The 21700-nt window shown below is 40.5% G+C and overlaps 1 protein-coding gene across 3 annotated transcripts in view; it reads right to left on the bottom strand.

The window, feature by feature from the left end:
• The window catches only part of SETDB1 (SET domain bifurcated histone lysine methyltransferase 1), a 33724-nt gene that overhangs the window by 11475 nt on the left and 549 nt on the right, over nt 1–21700 (bottom strand). For all 3 annotated transcript variants that reach the window (XM_077772559.1, XM_077772558.1, XM_077772560.1), the window contains exons 2-11: nt 20678–20948; nt 19206–19357; nt 6235–6269; nt 5276–5375; nt 4036–4161; nt 3669–3870; nt 3099–3172; nt 1737–1927; nt 729–858; nt 1–77 (exon numbers count right to left, since the gene is read on the bottom strand). The exon at nt 1–77 is cut by the window's left edge and continues 68 nt beyond it. In XM_077772559.1, coding sequence (XP_077628685.1) covers nt 1–77; nt 729–858; nt 1737–1927; nt 3099–3172; nt 3669–3870; nt 4036–4161; nt 5276–5375; nt 6235–6269; nt 19206–19357; nt 20678–20937 — 1347 coding nt within the window. In that variant the 5' untranslated portion in view covers nt 20938–20948. The remainder of the gene's footprint in view (nt 78–728; nt 859–1736; nt 1928–3098; nt 3173–3668; nt 3871–4035; nt 4162–5275; nt 5376–6234; nt 6270–19205; nt 19358–20677; nt 20949–21700) is intronic.

Here is a 21700-nt window from a genome sequence, read left to right as displayed (position 1 = left end):
TGATGGCTTGAACTGGGTCCCAGTACTGGTCAGATCCTGGGTATACTGGACCACAGGACCTTTGCTCCTCACAGCACCTATACAGGAAAAAGGATATTAACCCCTGAAGATGACAGCTGCATCATATATTCATGCACATGCGTTCTCAATTTACATAATGTGGAAAAGCAGCAACATTCTGAGTAAGTTTTAAGAACCTCTGTTCTCAAGATTTACATCAAAGAGTGAAAATACTGGCATAGGCTGGCTTTGTCTCAAATAATAGACTTTATCTTCCTGCCCCAGAGGACTTAGTTAGTAATTATGTTACGCTTCAGTGAAAACTTTTAAAAATACGTTCTTTGATCAACTAATGTAATCGGAAAGAACCAACCAGAAAGGAGACCAGGAACACATAAAAACAAAAGCAGTTTCGGCTTAAAAAAAAAAATGGACGGATCATGGATAACATGAACGGCAGGTAAGCCTCATGTGGACGGCAGAGGCGACTACCAGCACCTCTACCCCTAGGCTAAGCCAGTTGTTTCAGGCCCTTACAGGGTCGTTCAGATGGAATTGGAGCCACAGCATGTGCAGGCAGCACCACAAATCCACCAGCACTATTGGAAACAACTCAGGACAAGGGCCTGTTTCCAGGAAGTCAGCAGTATCTTCCTGGTCATCGTTCGGAATCTCCTTTGCTGCTTTGTGCATTTCTGTCCTCCCCCAGGGTGTCCTTCAGGACGTACCCATATTTGGACGTGTCCTGAGCGGTCCCCCTTGCTTCTTCTCTAGTGCAGAGGCTGAGGACGTCTTCATGCTGAACATGGGCTCTAGGCGTGTAGAGCCCCGGTAGATCCACTCACATCTCTTGTCATCCTAGAGGACCGGGAGGGGTGAGGGACAGAGGGAAATGGATTGAAGGCTGGAGTCTATCCTGCTGTCTGTGGAGAATATGCCTCCTTGTGCCTCCTTGAAGGAAACCTCCTGATGAGTCCCCAGTTCCCGATCTAGTCGGGAACTTACAGGATAAACTTACCTTACAGGAATATGAAGAAGAAAAACACACACTTCTTACTTAAGAAATGACAGCCGTCGGGTGTATGAAGAGGAAAAACACACACTCCTTACTTAAAAACTGACAGGAGAGACAGGTGTTTATATTGACTATAAGAGGTGTGACAAGGATCATAAGGCCTTAGGAACAAAAAGGACTGTGACTCTAAGGAAAGAAGGAGAGGGAAAGAGGACAGGTACAGAAGACTCACAGCTAACCCGGGCCTTGAAGGGTCATCAACACCTAATTCCTCGAGCCTCCTTTGTGTCTCTGCTACCAGAACCATGACCCTTGGCAAGTGGAACTGCCTCCCGCGTGCTCACATATACCACGGGCGCCCTCCTGTGTGCTCATGTGCACAACTCTGTGCTCACGCGCACGACAGGCGCCCTCCTGTGTGCTTACGTACACTGTGGGCATTCTCCTGTGTGCTTACATATGACATGAGTTTCCGTAGAAAGAGAAAACCAAACCCACACACAGACTAGCATCATAATTAAATTCAAGGAATTAATCTTCCATACCCATCCCAAAAACATAAAAAAGGACAGAGTAAAATTTGACCCAAAACAGTGAGAACAGACAGGAGGACACGAAAGAGGAAACTGATGGAGGACTCTGAAACCATCCTGATCACCACCTCTCTGCTCCCCCAACTCGCCCCACCTCTTGCCTCCAAGACTCCGGGGCGCTACAGTACCAGGAAGAGGATCCTGACGAGGCTGCCGTCTACCTCCTCGACCCGGGACTTCCACCACGTGCCTTCCCACTCGGTCTTGATCAGCTGGCCACTCTTGAGCAGCACCATCGGGCGGTTGGGGTAGGCTGTGATGTACTCCTCTATGAAGTCCCGGCAGGAGGTGTCTTCTATGTCCTCCCACGTCTTCTTCACTGTCCCAAGGAAGAACGAGGGCTGAGGGAGGGCAGGGCTTTTTTGTTTTTTTCCCAAGTGATCTTTACACCCAGTGAGCCAGCCAGGTGCCCCAGAGCATGTCTTGATCAGAAAAAAAAAATGAATGGTTGGCAAGGAGATGGTGGGTAGTTTTCAAGTTGGGAGGGAGAGAAAAAATAAATGAAAAAACATAACCTCCAGGGAAGCAAAACCAAGACTACCTGAAAGTACTGAACCTAATGTGTAAACTCACACACAGATCAGGTAAATACTGAGTAAGCAACAGGCAAATAGAGGGGAGTCACGCATTTCATAAAAATGGATGATTTGTTTGGGAAAATTCAAGTGGAGGGGCGCCTGGGTGGCTCAGCCCGTTAAGCATCTGATTCTTGGTTTGGGCTCAGGTCATGATCTCATGGTTTGTGGGTTCAATCCCCTGCATTGGACTCTGCACGGACAGCTTGCAATTTTCTCTCTCCCTCTCTCTCTGCCCCTTCCCCACTCACTCTCAAAATAAAAACTTAAAAAGAAAAAAAAAGAAAATTCAATTAGAAATTCTTGCTAACTTGATATAAGTCTAGAGGTAAATCAAAAAAAGATCAGGCAGCATCATGAAATTAATAAAAGAAATATTTGACCTTCCTTCTCATTCTCTATCAGGCTACTTCTCTGGACCCCGAATGCATTTACTGCCTTGTTATGTGGAAACACAGCAGTGTTAGCTGATTCTTCTGTAATTAGAAATAATCGCGTGTTAATAGTCTATTCCCAAGCCAGAGACACGAGTGTAGAGGGCGGCCTGAAGCCCACAGTGAACACAGCTTTTACGGAAAGCAGTAGGCAGACTATGGATTTATATAAATGTTAGGCAAGGCGTGAGACTAGGAAGCAAGTAACACTTAGAAATCACTTAGAAATGAAATCAAAACCTGCTACAATATGAGTATCTACTGAAGGTCCGTCATGATCTCTTAGTGTCCCACTCTTGGACTACAAAGACTCAGAACACTAGAGATGAACAAACAGAACTGTATCTCTCAAAGGACGTTAACCAAATGTACGCTCTTTGAGATGGAAGCACCAAAAACATCAGGGCTCTGCAACTGATTATCTTGAGAAATACATGGTAGAGGAGGAAATGGATGGGACTCAGAAAGGAGGGACACTCACGTGGCCGGCAAATGGGATACAGTTCCGATTGTGTGACATAGGAAGCATATCCATCATCAAAGAAAATGAGAAACCTGTAAGGAAGGTGATGGTAGAAAGGTCAGGGGTTCTGATATTGAACATGACCTACAGAAATCATCATAGTTGCTGCTCTTGATCACAGACAGGACACACTCCTGGGAAGATGTTCCAGTCCACGACTCTCTTCCTATTATCCGTCCTTCCAAGGGTTAGGAATTCTCCCTGAATCTAACCAGCTTATCTCCGCTTTACCAAAGGTTATTTATTCTTGTTACTCTGCTCAGACCATTTAGACTCCCCTTCCTTCTTCCCATTATCCTAACCACTGAACAATCTTGAGGCCTCTCCTAGTTTACCCCCAAGTTTTCTCCTGGAGGGAAAAAGAAAACAAAGAAGGAAGAATCACCCACATGACGTGTGTGGCGAAGAAGGAGCAAGGGTCTCTGGCCACTGGGGACTAAACACAAAAGCTAACTGTGAGAATAATGACTACAGTCGAATAGTCACTCTACTGGCCTTTGCTCTCTTTACAATCCTCTGTCCAGGTACCTGAGCTTGTTTTTGACGTTGGGTGTCTCAGCTACAATGCCAGCATAGAGCCAGACCTGATTCCCATCCTTGTACTTGGCCACCACTCGACTGCCCACAAACAGATTTTCGGCAGAAGGGTGGTAATCATAGGCAATATGGTTCCCTGACAGCAGACTCTTCCCTTTGTTGTCAAATTTCACCTTGTACTTCTTTCCTGGTCCTGAATAAAAAGAAAAGAGAAACACAGATTTTTAGAAACCATCGGTTTCCATGTAAGTATGACTGCTACATGGGAGACAAAAGGCAAGGTTGTGGGGAAAAGAAACAATCAGCAACAGAGGCCTGCAGGCTGCCTTCATTAGCTCTTCTGCTAGCTTGAACATACCAACCGTCTGGATGGCAATGAGGGTGCCTTTGTGCCATGTCTTAGTTCTCTTCTTGCCCAGGATGCGCATGCTGACTATGAGGTCACCGTCTTTGCTCAGTTCTCCAGACATCTGATTCAAGGTTCCTACGGAATAGAGCAAGGTTGTTCTCAAGAGAGAGGGCATAGACTGGGCAAGGGCACGGACAAATAAAGAGGGCACGCCACAGTGACTAGGGAAGACGGGGCAATCAATGCTCCTGGTCACTGCTGCTCTCTTGCGCAGACCCAAAAAGCTACAGATGACTCAACTACTTATGCAAATAGGAAAAACTTGCAAAAATTGAAATTCACATGTAATTCAAGAACATCTAACATTAACCAAATGTTTCCAACTCTTCGTTACCAATATTCATTATACTCATTAAATGCTAAGTAGCGGTTATAAAACATTTTCCTGCAGGGAATCTAGTAACAGCCCCATTCAACAAAGCTTCCCTCAGACCTCTTTATAAGAATTTGAGCTGCCCTTTTTTTTAGTTTTTACTTATTTTTGAGAGAGAGAGAGAGAGACCGAGTGTGAGAAGGAGAAGGGCAGAGAGAGACACACAGAATCTGAAGCAGGCTCCAGGCTCTGAGCTGTCAGCACAGAGCCCGATGTGGGGTTTGAACTTGTGAACCACGAGATCATGACCTGAGCTGAAGTTGGATCCTTAACCAACTGAGCCACCCAGGTGCCCCTGAGTTGCTCTCTTCTAATCTCCATCTAGAAGTAGTTCTGGCCACAGAGCTAAAAAAGGTTATTTGGATAAAGCCACCACACATTGGAAAATCAGCAAAGACTTAAGCAGGCAACAAGGAAAACCTCTGGTGTTTAAAGAACCCAACAGAGGGGCACCTGGACAGCTCAGCTGGTTGAGCATCCAAGTGTTGATATCGGCTCAGGTCATGATCCCAGGGTCCTGGGATCAAACCCTGCGTCAGGCTCTGTCCTGAGCATGGAATCCGCTTAAGTCTCAGTCTCTCTCTCTCTCTCTCTCTGCCTCCCATCTGTCTATGCCCCTCTCCCCAGCTTGAACACTCTAAATAAAATGAAAAAAAAAAAAAAAAAGAAAAGAAAAAAGAAAAAGAAAAAGTATTTTAAAGAACCCCACAGAGGTAGAGGACTCTGAGAAGCTCAAACTCTGAGAAGCCGGTTGTCCACGAAGCCTCTTTAGGAATTCACGCCCCCACCGACGCAGAGGAACGTCCTGACTCTAACCTTTATGTAGATCTTGGGAACTGCTCTTTTTGTTGACAGCATCCATGAACTTCTGGACATCTTGAGCTGACTTTCTTAGGGCAGCCATAGCTTCACGGAGCTATAAGAAAGAGGATGGGGGAAACAAGTTTTAAAATAGCATGGGTTCGGGGCGCCTGGGTGGCTTAGTTGGTTAAGCGTCCGACTTTCACTTGGGTCATGATCTCGCGGTTTGTGGGTTCGAGCCCCACGTCGGGCTCTGTGCTGACTGCCAGCTCAGAGCCTGGAGCCTGTTTCAGAGTCTGTGACTCCCTCTCTCTCTGACCCTCCCCTGCTCACGCTGTCTCTCTCTCTCTCCTAGAAATAAATAAAGCATTAAAAAAAAAATTAAAAAAAAAAAATAGCATGGGTTAAAGGCACCTGGGTGGCTCAGTTAGTAAAGTGTCTGACGCCTGATTTCAGCTTAGATCATGACCTCACAGTTCCTGAGCCAGAGCCCCACCTCTCTCTTCTCTCTCTGCCCCTCCCCAACCCTTGTGCATGTGCTCTCTCCCATTCTCTCTCTCGCATAAAATAAATACAAATATATTTTAATTTAAAAAAAATGCATGGGTTAGACTTGAGAATAAGAACTCCTCTTTCAAAAAAACAAAATAAAATGAGCTATACTTGGAAGCTTATGGTTATCAGGCAAAACTGCCCTTCTCATAAATCTGGTTCAGAAATCAGCTTTAGGGAGCCTTCCTTGGTTAATCTCACTCAGCTGATGACCCCCAAATTCTATATTCACACAGAACTTGCACATGCATCTCCAAGCAACCTCTTCCACATCCTTAGAACATCTACTAGAGGACTGGAACCCACAGGCCTGATTACAGAGTGGATGATTGTGTTGATGGCTGAAGTGACTGATCAGGCCGGAAGTTTCTCCCATTTTCATATTCTTACCTCTCACCTTTACCTTCCCCATCCCAACTCACCTTCTGGTCTTTGGGTGTTCTGCTCCCAGCATCACCTATGGATGAGAAAACCTCTAATGAGTGTAAAATACTGATGCACAAGAATTTCTAAGAAATCAATAACTAAGCTACTTAAGGACATTGTCATGGAAGCATTACTACTAACAAGTAACAACTAAATATATAAATATATGTGTAAAAGTACTAAATGGTCCAGAGAGATACACAGCAAATAGGTGACAGTGCTTACCTGGGGATAAAGTACCGGGACACGTGGTGGTAGTCCACAGGATTTTGGTTTTTCAGTGCGTATTTAATTTTTCTTTTTTAAAGTAGGCTCCATGCTCAATGTGGGGCTTGAACTCATGACCCTGAGATCAAGAGTTGCACTCTACCGAAAGAGCCAATCAGGTGCCCCTATATTAAAATTTTTATAACAACAATTTGCTTATGGATTATCTGAATGATCTGACAAATGAGATGTGGTCAATGAATGAAGCAAAAGTGTTTATTCTTCAGTAGTGCTGTCCAATAGAACTTCCTGCTGTGATAATGTTCTATATTGCACTGTTAAAACTGTTAGCATTTGGCTACTATGCACATGAAATGTAGCTAGTCCAATGGAGGAAGTAAAATTTAAATTTCATTTAAAATTTTAAAAAACTCAGATATAATTCACATACCATAAAATGTATCCTTTAAAAATGTTTAATTCCGGGTTTTCAGTATATTCACAAAGTTGTTGTACAACTATTGCTACCACCTGATTCCAGAAAATTTTTATCACCCCCAAAACAAAACTAACTAAGGAGTATGGGGTTTCTTTCTGGGGTGATGAAAACACCCATTAGCAGTAATTCCTCATTCAGCCTTCCTCCCAACTGCCAGCAACCACTAATCTCTTTCTGTCTCTATGGATTTGTCTATTCTGGACATTTCATAGATGTGAAATTATATTATATGTGACTCATCACATGAAATTCATTTCTTTTTATGGGTGAATAATATTCCATTGTATGAATATGCCACATTTTGTTTTATACATTCATCAACTGACGGACACTTGGGTTGTCTCCACTCTTTGGCTATTATGAATAATGCAGATTTGAACATTTGTATAGGCGCTTTTATATGGGAATAAGTTATCATTTCTCTCGGGTATATAGTGAGGACTGGAACCGCAGGGCCATACCGTTTAACCATTTGAGGAACCGAGAGACTTCCAAAGTGGCTGTACCATTTTGTAATCCCACAAGCAATACAGAGGATTCCAATTTCCCCACACTCATCAACACTTGTTACTGTCTCTCTTTTTTATTACAGCCATCTTAGTTAGTATAAAGTGGTTCTGATTTGCATTTCCTTAATGATTAACAATGTCAAGCATCTTTCCATGTATTTACTGGTCATTTACAAATCTTATTTGAAGAAATAACTATTCAAATATCTTGCCCATTTTCTAAGTGGGCTGCCTTTTTTTATCCTTGAGTTGTAACAGTTTTTTGTTTTGTTTTGTTTTTTTTAATTTATTTATTTTGAGAGAGAAAGAGAGAACCCCAAGCAGGTTCTGTGCTGTCAGCCGAGAGCCCAACACAAGGCTGGATCCCATGAACTGTGAGATCATGACCTGAGCCAAAACCAGGAGTTGGACGTTTACCTAACTGAGTGAGCCATCTGGGCATCCCCACAGTTCTTTGTATATTCTGGAAAATACCAGACCCTTCACATTTCGCACAATTTAAATAGTCACATGTGCACATGGCGACTGAATTGGACGGTGCCAATTTAGAGATTTAGAACATGTTTAAAAATGGAAAGCAGTAGTGCCTGGGTGGCTCAGTCAGTTAAGCATCTGACTCCAGACTTTGGTTCAGGTCATGATCTCGTGGTTCATGGGTTTGAGCCCCACAGGCTCTGGGCTGACAGTGTGGAGTCTGCTTGGGATTCTCTCTCTCGCCTCCTTCTGTCCCTCCCCTGTTCATGCTCGTGCACACGTGCGCATTCTCTCTCTCTCTCAAAATGAATAAACTTAAAATAAATAAATAGAAATGGAAAGCAATGGTGGTAATCATTTCACAATTTAAATATAGATCAAATCACTGTTTCACACCTTAAACTAATACAATGTTATACATCAAATATATCTCAATAAAAGGGGGAAAAGGCAGCAAAAAAAGAAAAACTTAAAATTAAAAACAGAAAGGGGCGTCTGGGTGGCTCGTCGGTTAAGCATCCAACTTCAGCTCAGATCATGATCTCTCGATTCGTGAGTTCGAGCCCCACATCGGGCTCTGCGCTGACAGCTCAGAGCCTGGAACCTGCTTCAGATTCTTTGTCTCCCTCTCTCTCTGCGCCTCCCCTGCTTGCACTCTCTCTCTCTCTCTCTCAAAAATAAACATTAAAAAAATAATAAAACAAATTAAAAACGGAAAGCCATGTACATGTCCTAAGAGCAATATCCACTTAACAAAATAGTTAAACTGTAACATCTGCAAATGAGGTTCATAAAGAATCTTCAATAACAGGAGACTGCTAAAGACACATTAAGTTTTAAAAGTTAGGATACATAGTAAGTTATTGGATATGAATTCAATCTTGGAGAGAATACAGACATTCCTATGCATTCCTCAGAGAGCTGTAAATATAGACCTCCCACAATTGTAAAAGGCTTCAAAATACATGTCCTATATTTCTGAAGGGAAAGTTCCTAATCTTGTAGAGCCTTTGTATAAGTGCACCTTAAAAGTATTCATGTGGTAAAAAAAATCCAAACAATATTAAAAGGACACACAGTAAAAAATAAACCTCCCTAATACTCCTGCTTCTAGTTACTCTCCTCAGAAACAACCAGTCTTAGCCGTTTGTTTTACAGCCAAAGATACATGTAAATATGTACTCTTTTCCCTTTCTATTGTTTTACTCACCTTCAACACGCAGTTTTTATGTTGCTTTTTATCCTTATAGTTCAAATATCTAGGAAAGTATTCCCTCATAATACCTATATATCTAATTCTTTTTACCCATTTTTTTTTATTGTGGTAAAATATGCATAAATAAAACACATACCACCTTAACCATTTTCATATATTCATACTGTTGTGCAACCATCAACATTACTGAAAAATATTAAGGACTAAACAAATAATGTTTATGTAGAACAAATAAGTAACATGAAATTATCAGCTATTCCTAAACTGATCTTTTAATAATGTCAATAGTTTTTTTTTGGCAGGGAGGGAGGGAGCAGAGAACACAACATGCTGAGTCTCAAATACATGTATAAACACAAGAGGTAAAAAGAACCAAGACAAACATGAAGAAGAACAACAAAGCAAGGCGACTGGGAGTTAACAGATACAGACAGTAACAAAGTCCAGTTATACTTAATACAGAACTGAGAGAAGAAAAAGTGACAGACCAATGAAAAAGAACAGAAAGTCCAAAAACAAACCAATACATATGGAAATTATTTATTTAATGTTTATTTATTTGCTTCAGAGAGGGAGGGAAAGAGAGAAGACACAGGGAATCCTGAGCAGGCTCCACACCGTCAGCACAGAGCCCGATATGGGGCTTGAACTTACGAACCATGAGATCAGGACCTGAACCAAAATCAAGAGTCGGAGGCTTTACTGACTGAGCCACCCGGGCGCCCCTGGAAATAATTTATGATAAAGTAGACAATATAAATCGGTAAGAAGGGATTCATTTCAGTACTGGTGCTGTAACATTGATTAATAACCATATGGGGAAAAAATTGGATCTTTACCTCAAATTTTACACAAAAAATAAGTTCCAGTTGAATTAAAGACTTGAATATGACAGGTAAAACTATGAAACTTCCAAAGGGAACATAAATGACCTTCATAATAAAGTGTTGGGGCAGAAAGGATATAAAATAGTGACCACGAAAAAAAATCCTAAATTGTAACATCTGTTTATCAACAAATAATGTAACAAGTAAAGATAAACCATAAGCTGGGAGTGATACTGCAGAGGATTAGTAATGGCAATGATCACTGAGCAAACTAGAGACATAAACGGACATTTCAAAAAAAAACTACAGATGACTCACAAACACATGAAAAGATGCTCAAGTTCATCAGCAGGGAAATAAAATTTAAAAATCACAATATCAAGTGTTGTCAAGTACATGTAGCACGGGACATCTCAACCACTGGTAGTTATAAATATAAACTGGTACAACCATTTTGGAAAGCTATTTAGCCATTACTTATCTAGTAATGTTAAAATGTCCATATCCTAAGAACTTGCAACTCCTCTCTTAAAAAAATTTAGTAAAACTGCCAAAATTTAGGAAGATTCTTGCATATGTGGATTAGGAATCGCGTACAAGAATATTTAGAGCATGATTTGAATTGAAAACAAACGCAATGTCAACTGACAGAAGAGACGCTGTGTCATATTCACACGACAGAATACTAACTGCGGTAGCTCCTGAGCTAAACGCCACAGCCAGCAAGGTGTTAATGAAGTGACTGGAGAATGCACACACTATGAATGGTCCCACTTCTGCAGTTAAAAAAAGGCAAAACCAGGGCACTTCTTATAACAGTGATATGAGAATAGTAATATGCATGATTCCCCTACACAGAAAACAAGTATAAAATTGGAAACAAAATGTTAAAAACAATCATTTCAGGGCACCGGAAATTGACCAAAGGCAAAGAATCAATTGGAAGTATTTGTTCCTGAAAAATTGCTTAAATCCTGGTAAGAAAGAAGTCTGTTGACAGCTCCCATTCCTACTCCACACCCTGAGTCCCTGCGTGGTGAGTGGCAACTACGGCCTGACCATGGAGGCGCTGGCCATGGCAGCGAGTGGCTTCACGGGCCTGGGGTTGCAGCTCTGGTTTAGGGTGAGTAGCAAACCGGTCAGAAATGTAACAAGCAGATCCTGAAAATGAGACAGCCATAGATGGGATCCGATAAATTCTCTATACGTTCCTGAGTGACCACTAAACTCACTCTTTAAAGTATGCAAAAAAAAAAAAAAAAAAAAAAAAAAAAAAAAAAAAAGAGGGGCCGATTAAGAGCCAAGCTAACATATATAAAGTTACATATATACACATGTGTACGAATCTGTGGGTGACTGCTAAACTATGCGCATACAGTAAAGATGCAGGAAACCCAATGGAGACTGGAGAACTAGGTGCAACTCTGAATGCATTCTCTACACTTCTGTAAAACTTAGCAGCTACACTATGTAAAAAAGGGGGACAAAAGTTAGGAGCCAAGCTAACATATACATAGTTCAAATTTAAAAACTGAGCAGGGACATCACCTCTACACTACAGGGAAGACAGAGTTGGCAGCATAAGAAAGAGAACTTAAAAGTGTTCAACTTTCAACAAAAAAATGAAACATGCAAAGACACAGGAACTATGCCCTAGGCTCCGGGAACAAAACCCTGGGAGTGGAAACTGACTTGCCGCCTGGGCCTACATACTGGATTTATAAATATGCTCAAAGAGCTAATGCAAATTACATTCAAAGATTTAAAGGAAACTATGCTAATACTTGGTATACAAAAGCCTTGACTATAAAAAGAAGCAAATGGAAATTCCAGGGTTGAAATTACAAAAACTGAAACAAAATACAGTAAAACCTTGGTTTCTGAGCAAAATTCATTCCAGAAACATGCTTATAATCCAAAGCACTTGTACGTCAAAGCAAATTTCCCCGTAAGAAATAATGGAAATTCAGATGATTCGTTCCACAACCCAAAAATATTCATATAAAAATGATTACAATACTGTAGTACAAAATGATAAAGAAAATACAAAATACAAAGAAAAATAAACAAATTAACCTGCACTTACCTTTGAAAACCTTTGTGGCTGGTGTGAGGGAGACAAGAGAGAGGAGGGTTATTGTGCGGGACGACTTTCACTGTCACTATCGGAATCATTGCTATCTACTGGCTCAATGGAATCTTTTTCTTTTTGTGCAATTTTAATAAGGAACCTATCCAATGCCTCCTTTTGAGGATTTCGCAGAAATGTGAGATTGCACTGATAATGACCCACAATCCCACAGTGAGAGAGAACCATGGCTCAGTTGTGATCACGTGATGTTTGGTGTTATGTACTACTCGTACTGGAAGACACCGCTTGCTTATCAAGTTAAAATTTATTAGGGATGTTTGTTCGTCTTGCAGAACACTTACAGAACAGGCTGCTCTCACAATCCAAGGTTTTACTGCATTCACTAGAGAGGCTAAAAAAGCAAATTTAAAATGGCCGAAGAATAAGTAAACTAACTGATACCTATGTAGAGATGTTGCCCCATCCAAAGCACAAAAAGAAGACTGAAGAAAACTGAACAGTGCCTCAGAGATTGTGGGACAATGTGAAGCATTCTACCATATGTGTAAACGAGGATCTCAGAAGGCAAGGGGAGAGAGAAAGGGCTAGGGAAGAAATAATGACTGAAACACTTCTAAATTTGATGAAAAATACAATCTACAGTTCCAAGTTCCATGAATCTCAAATAGGACAAATACAGAGAGAATTATACCTAGACACAACCTATTCATACTACTAAAATCAAAAGAGAAAAATTTAAAAGCAGTAAAACAAAAATGACTTACATCCGGGCACAAAATTTTCACCTGACTTTCCATCAGAAATAATGGGGGCCAGAAGGCACCGATGTGGCATATTCCAAATGCCAAAAGAAAATAGTGAACCAAGAATGCTTTATCTCAGATAAATGAAGAGAACTGACTTTTAGTAGAACTACAAGAAATGTTTTAAAATATTTATTTTGAGAGACAGAAAGAGAGAGAGAGAGAAAGAGAGAGAAAAGGAGGAAGGAGCAGAGAGAGGGAGAGAGAATACCAAACACACTCTGTTCTGTCAGTGCACACAGCCTGATGTGGGGCTCAATCTCACAAGTGCGATCATAGCCTGAGCCAAAATCAAGAGTTGGACACTTAACCGACTGAGCCACCCAGGTGCCCCAGAACTACAAGAAATATTAAAGGAAATCTTTCTGGATGGAAAAGGATGACACCAGATCATAACACTCAGATCCATAGGAAGGAATGAAGAGGAATGGAAATGTAAACATCTGGGCCAATACACATTTTTCTCTTTTCTTCCCTATAACATCTTTAAAAGTAAGATTATTTCCGGGGCGCCTGGGTGGCTTAGTCGGTTAAGCGTCCGACTTTCGCTTAGGTCATGATCTCACGGTTCGTGGGTTCGAGCCCCACGTCGTGCTCTGTGCTGACTGCCAGATCAGAGCCTGGAGCCTGTTTCAGTCTGTGACTCCCTCTCTCTCTGACCCTCCCCTGCTCACGCTGTCTCTCTCTCTCTCCTAGAAATAAATAAAAAATAAAAAAAAAAAAAATTAAAAAAAAAAAGATTATTTCCGACAAAAATTCTAACACAAAATTGTTGCCATTAAACATATGTAGATGCAATATATTTGATAACAGTACCACCCAAGAAGAGTGAATATGGAGCTATACTGGGGCAAAGCTGCTATATTTGACCAGAATTAAGTCAGTATTAACTTATAGTAGTTAGTGACCAGATAAATATGAAAGCAGTTTTTTTTAAAAGCCCCCCCCCCATCGAGGAATTAAATTGATTCACTGAAATATTTGTTTGACACAAAGAAAGCAGTAAAGAACAGATAAATATAAAAGACATGGGACACAGAGAGAAAAAGCAAAATGGCCAATATAAATCCACCCATACGGATTCATGTCGACTGTGAATGGACTCACTACTAAATAAAAAGGCAGAAACTGTGAGAAGGGATTAAAAAAAGATAAGATCTGGGGCACCTGGGTGGATCAGTCGGTTGAGTGTCTGACTTCAGCTCAGGTCATGATGATCTCATGGTTTATGAGTTCAAAGCCATGTGTAAGGCTCTGTGCTGACAACTCAAAGCCAGGAGCCTGTTTCAGATTCTGTGTCTCCTTCTCTCTCTGTCCCTCCCCCACCAGTGCTCTGTCTCTTTCTCTCTAAAATAAACATACATTAAAAAAAAAAAAGACAAGCTCTAACTATATATTATATATAAGAGATACACTAAATTCAAAGATAAAAAAGACAGAAAAAGACAAAACATGCAAACAGTAATCATAACAGAAACGGAAATGCTACATTAGTATCTGACAAAACAGACTTTAAGACAAGGGATATCTCGAGACACAAAAAGATATAATAATAAAAAAATATAACTATAAATGAATAAATAACAGAGTCTCAAAATATAGGAAGCAAAAGCTGAAAGAACTGAAAAGACAAACAAGTCAGCAATTTTAGTTCAAAATTTCAAAACTCCTTTGCAAGTTATTGTTAAAACAAGCAGACAATCGATAAGGACACAGAAGACTTGAATAGCACTATCACCCAACTTAACCTAACCAACATTTGTAAAATACTCCATCCAACAGCAGCAGAATACAAATTCTTTTCAAGCACACATGGATCATTCTCCAGGCCAGACAGTATGCTAGGCCATTTAAAAAAACATTTAAATACATTTAAAAGATTAAAATAATACAAAGTATGTTTTCTGACCAAAACTGTATTGAATTAAAAAGTCACAACAAAAAGAAATCTGGGAAATTCCTGAATACTTGAAATAAACCATTGGTTGAAGAAAAATCACAAAGGAAATTAAGAGTTAAAGGAAAATGAAAATATGGGACGCTTGGGTGGCTCTGTCGGTTGAGTGTCTGACTCTTGATTTCAGCTCAGATCATGATCCTAAGGTCATGGGATCAAGCCTTGGGTTGGGCTCTGTGATAAGCACAGAGCCTGCTTGGGATTCTCTCTCTCTCCCTCTCTTTCTGCTCCTTTTCCCCACTCACATTCTCTAAAATATAAATTAAAATATTAAAAAATGAAAATGCAACATATAAAATTTATGAGATGCAGTAAAGCAATGCTTAAAGGGAAATTTACAGCTTTAAATGTTTATATTAGAAAGGAAAGAAGTCTAAAACCAAATCAACAACCTGTTTTCATTTTAAGCAACTAGAAAAAAAAGAGCAAATCAAACCCAAGCATGTGGGAGGGAGAAAATAATAAAGATCAGAGTATCAATCAGTGTAACAAAAAACAGGAAAACAGTAGAGAAAAATAAATCAATGGACACAAAAACTGGTTCCTTGAAAAAGAGCAAAAAAACTGACAATCTTTCAGCCACATTAACCAAGGGAAAAAAAGAGATCCAAATAACCAGTATCAGGAATGAAACAAGAGACATTACTACAGAACCTACAGAAATTCAAAAGAAACATAGGGAATACTATGAACTTCATGGCAATAATTTAGACAATTAAGTGAAATAAAAATTCCTAGGAAGATATAAATCAACAAAATTGACTTGAGAAGAAATAGAAAGTCCAAATGGGTGTATCAGGTAAAGAAAATTAATTAGTAATTAAAAATCTTCCCACAATAAATTCAATGTGGTATCCTGGAATGGGAAAAGCCCAGAAATCCAAAGTGTGGAATTTAGATAAAAGTAATCCACCCATGTTTGCTTCTTAGTTTTGACCAATGTTTCACCATAACAAAATACTAACACTAGGGTCGTTTGGGTGGCTCAGTGTGACTCTTGATTTTGATTCAGGTCATAATCTCCTGGTTCAAGAGATCAAGCAAGCCCAAGTTGAGTTCTGAGCTAACAGCCTGCTCTCTCCCTCTCTCTCTGCCTCTCCCCCACTTGTGTACATGCACATGTTCTCTCTCTCTCTCTCAAACTAAATAAACATTAAAAAATACTAACATTAGAAGAAACTGGTGGAAAGTATGCAGGAACTCTCTGCATTATCTTCACAATTTATACAAAAATAAAACTATTTCAAATTGGGGCACCTAGGTGGCTCAGTAGGTTGGGCATCTGACTTCAGCTCAGGTCATGATCTCACGGTTCGTGGGTTCGAGCCCCGCATTGGGCTGTGTGCTGGCAGCTAGCTAAGCCTAGACCCTGTTTCAGATTCTGTGTCTCCCACTCTCCCTGACCATCCCCTGCTCACGCTGTCTCTCTCTCTCTCAAAAAATTAAAAAAAAAAAATTAGTGCAATCTTTGTTAATCAGCTTAACGATTAACCCACAACCCTCGGACCAACTAATTATTGCAATTTTTGTAAAAAAAAAAAAAAAAAAAAGGAAGAAATAATACTATTTCACACAAATTCAGAGGAGGGAACATTTCCCAACTCATCTTTATAAGCTCCATATTACCCTAATACCAAAGCCAAAAAACCACATCACAATAAAACGAAAAACTTATAGTTCTCATGACCATATGTGCAAAAACTCTTTTTTCTTAAAGTCCTCCAGAAAACTATTTTTTTTTTTTTTTTTTTAGTTTATTTATTCATTTTGAGAGAGAGTATGAGCAGGGGAAGGGCCGAAGAGGGAGAGAGAATCCCAAGCAGGCTCCCTGTCAGCATGGAGCCCAATGGAGGGCTTGAACTCATGAACTGTGAGATCGCGACCTAAGCCAAAATCAAGAGCCAGGCGCTTAACCAACTGAGCCACCCAGGAGCCGCAGATGCAAAAATTCTTAACAAATATTAGCAAATTCAATATGGAACAGAAGCAACTTCCTTCAACCTGAGAAAGGATACCTACAAAAACCTTAAAGCTCACAGTATAATTAATGCCCAAAGACTAAATGTGTCCCCCTAAGATCAGAAGGAAAGGATGTCTACTCTCAAACTTGTATTCAACACTGTACTCGAGGTTCTAGTGAGTACAATAAGGCAATAAAAAAGAAATAAAAGACATCTAGATTAGAAAGAAGTAAAATTGACTTTATTTGCAGACAGCATGACCTAATATATAGAAAATCCCAAGGGATCCACAAAAAGCTTCTAAAACTAACAAGTGACCTTAATAAGGTCATAGGCTACAAGATTAATACACAAAAATCAACTATATTTTCATATCCTAGCAACAAACAATCCTAAAATGAAATTAAGTAAATAAGCTCACTTAGCATTAAAAAGAATAAAACACTTAGGACAAATGTACCTTGTTAATGCACTAGAAGACTATTTGCTAAAAAGAGAATGCTCCCCAAATTGGCCTTTAGATTCAATATAGTTCTATTAAAAATCTTAGTAGGTTCTAAAAAAATGTTCTTGATAGAAACTGACAAATGATTTCAAAATTTATTTCAAAGTCATATGAGATACAAATATACTTGGAGCACTTTCATTAGGTGATTTTAATACTTACCTTTCAAACTATAGTAAAAAAAGCAGTGTGGTGCTGGTATAAGAACAGATTATTTAGAGCAATGTGACAGAACAGAATCCAGAAAGAGACCCTCATATATGTGGCCAGTTGACTTTTGACAAGGGTACCGAAAGAACAGACTTTTCAACAACTGGTGATGGAAAAACTGAACAAGCCATAAGCAAAATAAACGGCCCAAACACTCTCAGTCTCTGCCTTGAGAATTATTACTCTTATTATTTTTTTTAATGTTTTTATTTATTTCTAGGCGAGAGAGACAGCGTGAGCAGGGAAGGGTCAGAGAGAGAGGGAGACACAGACTCTGAAACAGGCTCCAGGCCCTGAGCTGGCAGTCAGCAAAGAGCCCGACACAGGGCTCAAACCCACGAACCGTGAGATCATGACCTAAGCGAAAGTCGGACGCTTAACCGACTAAGCCACCCAGGCGCCCGAGAATTATTACTCGTAAAAGACACCATTAAGAAAATGAAAAGGCCACGTTTGAGAGAAAGTGTTTCTAAAATATATCTGATAAATGAATTGTACCTAAAGCCTGAGTTCTTGAAGTCAAAAGAAAGGGGTTTGCTAATAAAAAGACGACACAATTAAAAAAAAAAAAAACCCTCAAGATTTGAATGGATGTTTCTCAAAAGAACGAACACAACTGGTAAATTAAATATGTGAAAAGATGCTCAACTTCCTTAGGGAAATGCAAACTACAATCACAACTCGATACCGCCACTCACACCGGAAAAGCTAAAATAAAAGACTGACAATACCAAGCACCAACAAGGATGTAAAGAAACGGGAACTGTCTCACTTTGCTAGTGGGAATGTAGAATGGTAGAGGCACTTTTGAAGAGAGTACAGCAGTTTGTTAAAAACTCAAATGTACACTTATCTTAACCCCTAACAATTCTACTCCTAGGCGGAATGTCCAAGAGACACGAAACACAACATCCACATAAAGACTTATGCACAAATGCACATGGCAGCATGACTCCTAATAGCCCCAAACTGGAAACAACCCAAATACTTATCAATTAAAGAATGGATAAAACCATGTGGTATATCCATAAAATGGAATATTATTCAGCAGAAAAAAGGAGCAAACTACGGATACATGCAACAACATGGGCTAATCTCAAAAACATTATGCCAAGTGACAGAAGCTAGATACAGAAGACAACAAACTGTGATTCTATTTAAATGAGATTTCTAGAAAAGGCAAAAAGCAAGCAGATGAGTGGTTGCCTGAGAGTGAAAATGGAGAATGCAAACAGGGACGAGAGCTCTTTTTGGGTTAATGCAAGTGCTCTAAAACTGGACTGTGGTAAAGCCTGCACTACTGTATAAATTTACCAAAACTTAAACTCTATACTTAAAGTGGGTAAATTTTATAGTCTGTAAACTGTACATTAAAAAAAACCCTCAAAAATAGACAAAACCAAACCAACTACCATTTTGAAATACATATATACATATAGGTGCTAATGCCAACTATAAAGAAAAGGAAGGGAATTCAGAATAGAGGTTACACAGAATGGGGAAAAGAAGGTCATTCAATCTGGAAGTAGAATGTAGAGGATATCTACGATACTGATAATGTTCAATTTCTTTCGTAACAGACAAGTTCAACAGTTTAGAATATGGAGTCAGTGACAATAATTTCTGCTCTCTTCTTCTTTTATCTGTTTATCTTCCTGTGTTGCAGTTTCAGTCCTGAGATTTTCCTACCCAGAGCCTATCTCTTACCTGAATCAATACTGAGGACATCATCATCTTCATCGGGAATCTCGATTATTTCTGTAGGCTGGGAAGCTTCATCCTCGGAGCTACTGTCCCGGTACTGTAGTCCCAGTTTGGAATAAAAGTCCTTCACCAAAGACTCACAGTTAGTCACTGCCCTAATGTTGGAACACATGTAGAAAAGGTCAAAGACAGCAGAAATAGGTACAAAAGCCATCAGAATTTATATATATTTAAGTATACACTGACCTCAATTTAAACAGGCCATATTCCAAGGTGTCTCCATTTAGAACTTAAAATGCTTTTCTTGAGGCACCTGGGTGGCTCAATCTGTTAAGCGTCCAACTTTGGCTCAGGTCATGATTTCATGGCTTGTGAGTTTGAGCCCCACGTCAGGCTCTGTGCTGACGGCTCAGAGCCTGAAGCTTGCTACTGTATCCGTGTCTCCCTCTCCTCTCTGCCCCTCTCCGGCTAGTGCTCGCACTCTTTCTCTCTCTCTCAAAAATTAGCTTAAAAAATAATAATAATAAGGGGCGCCTGGGTAGCTCAGTCGGTTAAGCATTTGACTTCAGCTCAGGTCACGATCTCAGGGTGAGTTCGAGTCCCGCATCGGGCTCTGTGCTGACAGCTCGGAGCCTGGAGCCTGCTTCGGATTCTGTGTCTCCCTTTCTGCCCCTCCCCTGTGTGTGTGCACTCTATCTCTCTCAAAAATACACATTAAAAAAATCTAAAAAAACAATAATAAAATAAAATGCTTTTCTCATAGAAAAATGTTTAAATAATGTTTTCAGACTAGATGCTCAAAAATCCAAAATAACCCCAAAGCACAGTCCTCTCAACCTTATCTCAGCTTTTACCTTGCTATTTGAAAATGTCTTCTAAGTGACAATGAAGGCACTAGACACAAATCTTCTGGGGATTTCTGAGTAGATACAGGGCTCCTGCTTCACGGTTTCATAAGCCAACAATGATTCACAACCCTCGCACCCCAGATCATCCCAATAAGAAAACAAGGCAACTGTTCTGAAGCAGAGTGCAGGGGAGAGACCTCCTCTACTGCTGAACAGACATCGGCTTCTGACATGTGAATATTCTACATACACGGGTGGTTGTGAGGTTAGATTTTTATAAATGTTTATTTTTAAACAAAGAGAGGCAGGGTGCGGGGCAGGGGCAGACAGAGAGGGAGAGAATCCCAAGTCGGTTCACGCCATGAGCACAGAGCCCAAGGTGGGGCTAGATCCCACAAATTAAGAGATGATGACCCAGGTAGAAATCCAGAGTCAGACGCCTAAGTGACTGAGCCACCCAGGTGCCCCCTGAGGTCAGAGTTTTGACCCTCACCTTTGAGAAACAGCAAGGTCCTACACGTCTGTCCTTTGTAATGTATAAGGTGCCTGGCACAAGCTCATGTACATGTATACTAGTAAAATGTCTGCCAAGAGGGGAGATTTCGGATTTTCCACACAGCCCCTCACCTGGACGCATCGTCAAAGAGCTGATCGACATGGGCCACTTCAGATTCCTTCTGTATCACCCACGTCTCCAACTCCGCCAGTTGCTTCTTACGCTGCTGCACACAATCCATCTTCTCTAGTTCTTCATCGATGAACTGCCGTAGCTCCTCCATGGAGATACCCAGCTCCTCGACCACCGCCTGCTGCAGCTCTGCAATCTCATCAGACTCCACTGCGGCCGCGGCTGCGTCCAAACCAATGCATCCGGGGATGGAGGACATGCTGCTGTCCTCTGCGCAGAACAGAAAACTGAGGTTACCTTTGGAATTATTATAACCATCCACTCACAGTTCCCGAACGCTCATTCCTTCACTACCACTTCTTATTCAAGTACAATTAGGTTTGATTCTATGCTCGCTCGCTCTCTCTTCTGCATCTGATGCTAAGATGTTGTAGCATTCATATCCTATAGACCACGGGCCTGGATAAGATTGAAAAGTTTGAGAGCATGGAACACATGTATTATGCAACGGGGAGCTACCGAAAATAATGTTTCAGGAAACAATCCATTTGTTGAGGAAACTATTTCTATGACCTGTGTTCCTTAACTGACGAAAGAGATTAATCTTTGTTTGCATGTTATGCCTAATTTGAACAATTATCTCCACTTGGAGGAGGGAGGGATGGTTTACAACTCATTAATTCATTGTTTTCTCTTGAATTACTTGTTCGCTATACATCACCTTGCTTCCATGTGGAAATTGACTTTTAAAGTCTATTAACACTTAGGCATACAAAAGCAGAGAAGTTTCCTCTAAGTAAAGGAAAATTAAAGCAATCTGGGAAGAAAATGCGGCTACCCAAAAACTCCAATCCAAATACCCCACGCATAGGTGTTAACTGCTCTTCTGATCAAACGGTGAGAGCAAAACTGATGCCGGAAAGCCGTGCGACCCCAAGGCCAGTCCTCACCGCCTCCATCTTTCCTCTGCCCACACGCCGCCCCACCCCCGCGCTACCCTTTCTGGGGGTGCGTCCCACCCA

Source organism: Crocuta crocuta, unplaced genomic scaffold (assembly GCF_008692635.1).
Source record: "Crocuta crocuta isolate KB4526 unplaced genomic scaffold, BGI_CrCroc_1.0 scaffold415, whole genome shotgun sequence".
In the NCBI taxonomy this organism is placed as follows: domain Eukaryota; kingdom Metazoa; phylum Chordata; class Mammalia; order Carnivora; family Hyaenidae; genus Crocuta; species Crocuta crocuta.
The sequence above is the reverse complement of the archived record's forward strand: the minus strand, read 5'-3'. Positions and strand labels throughout refer to the sequence as shown.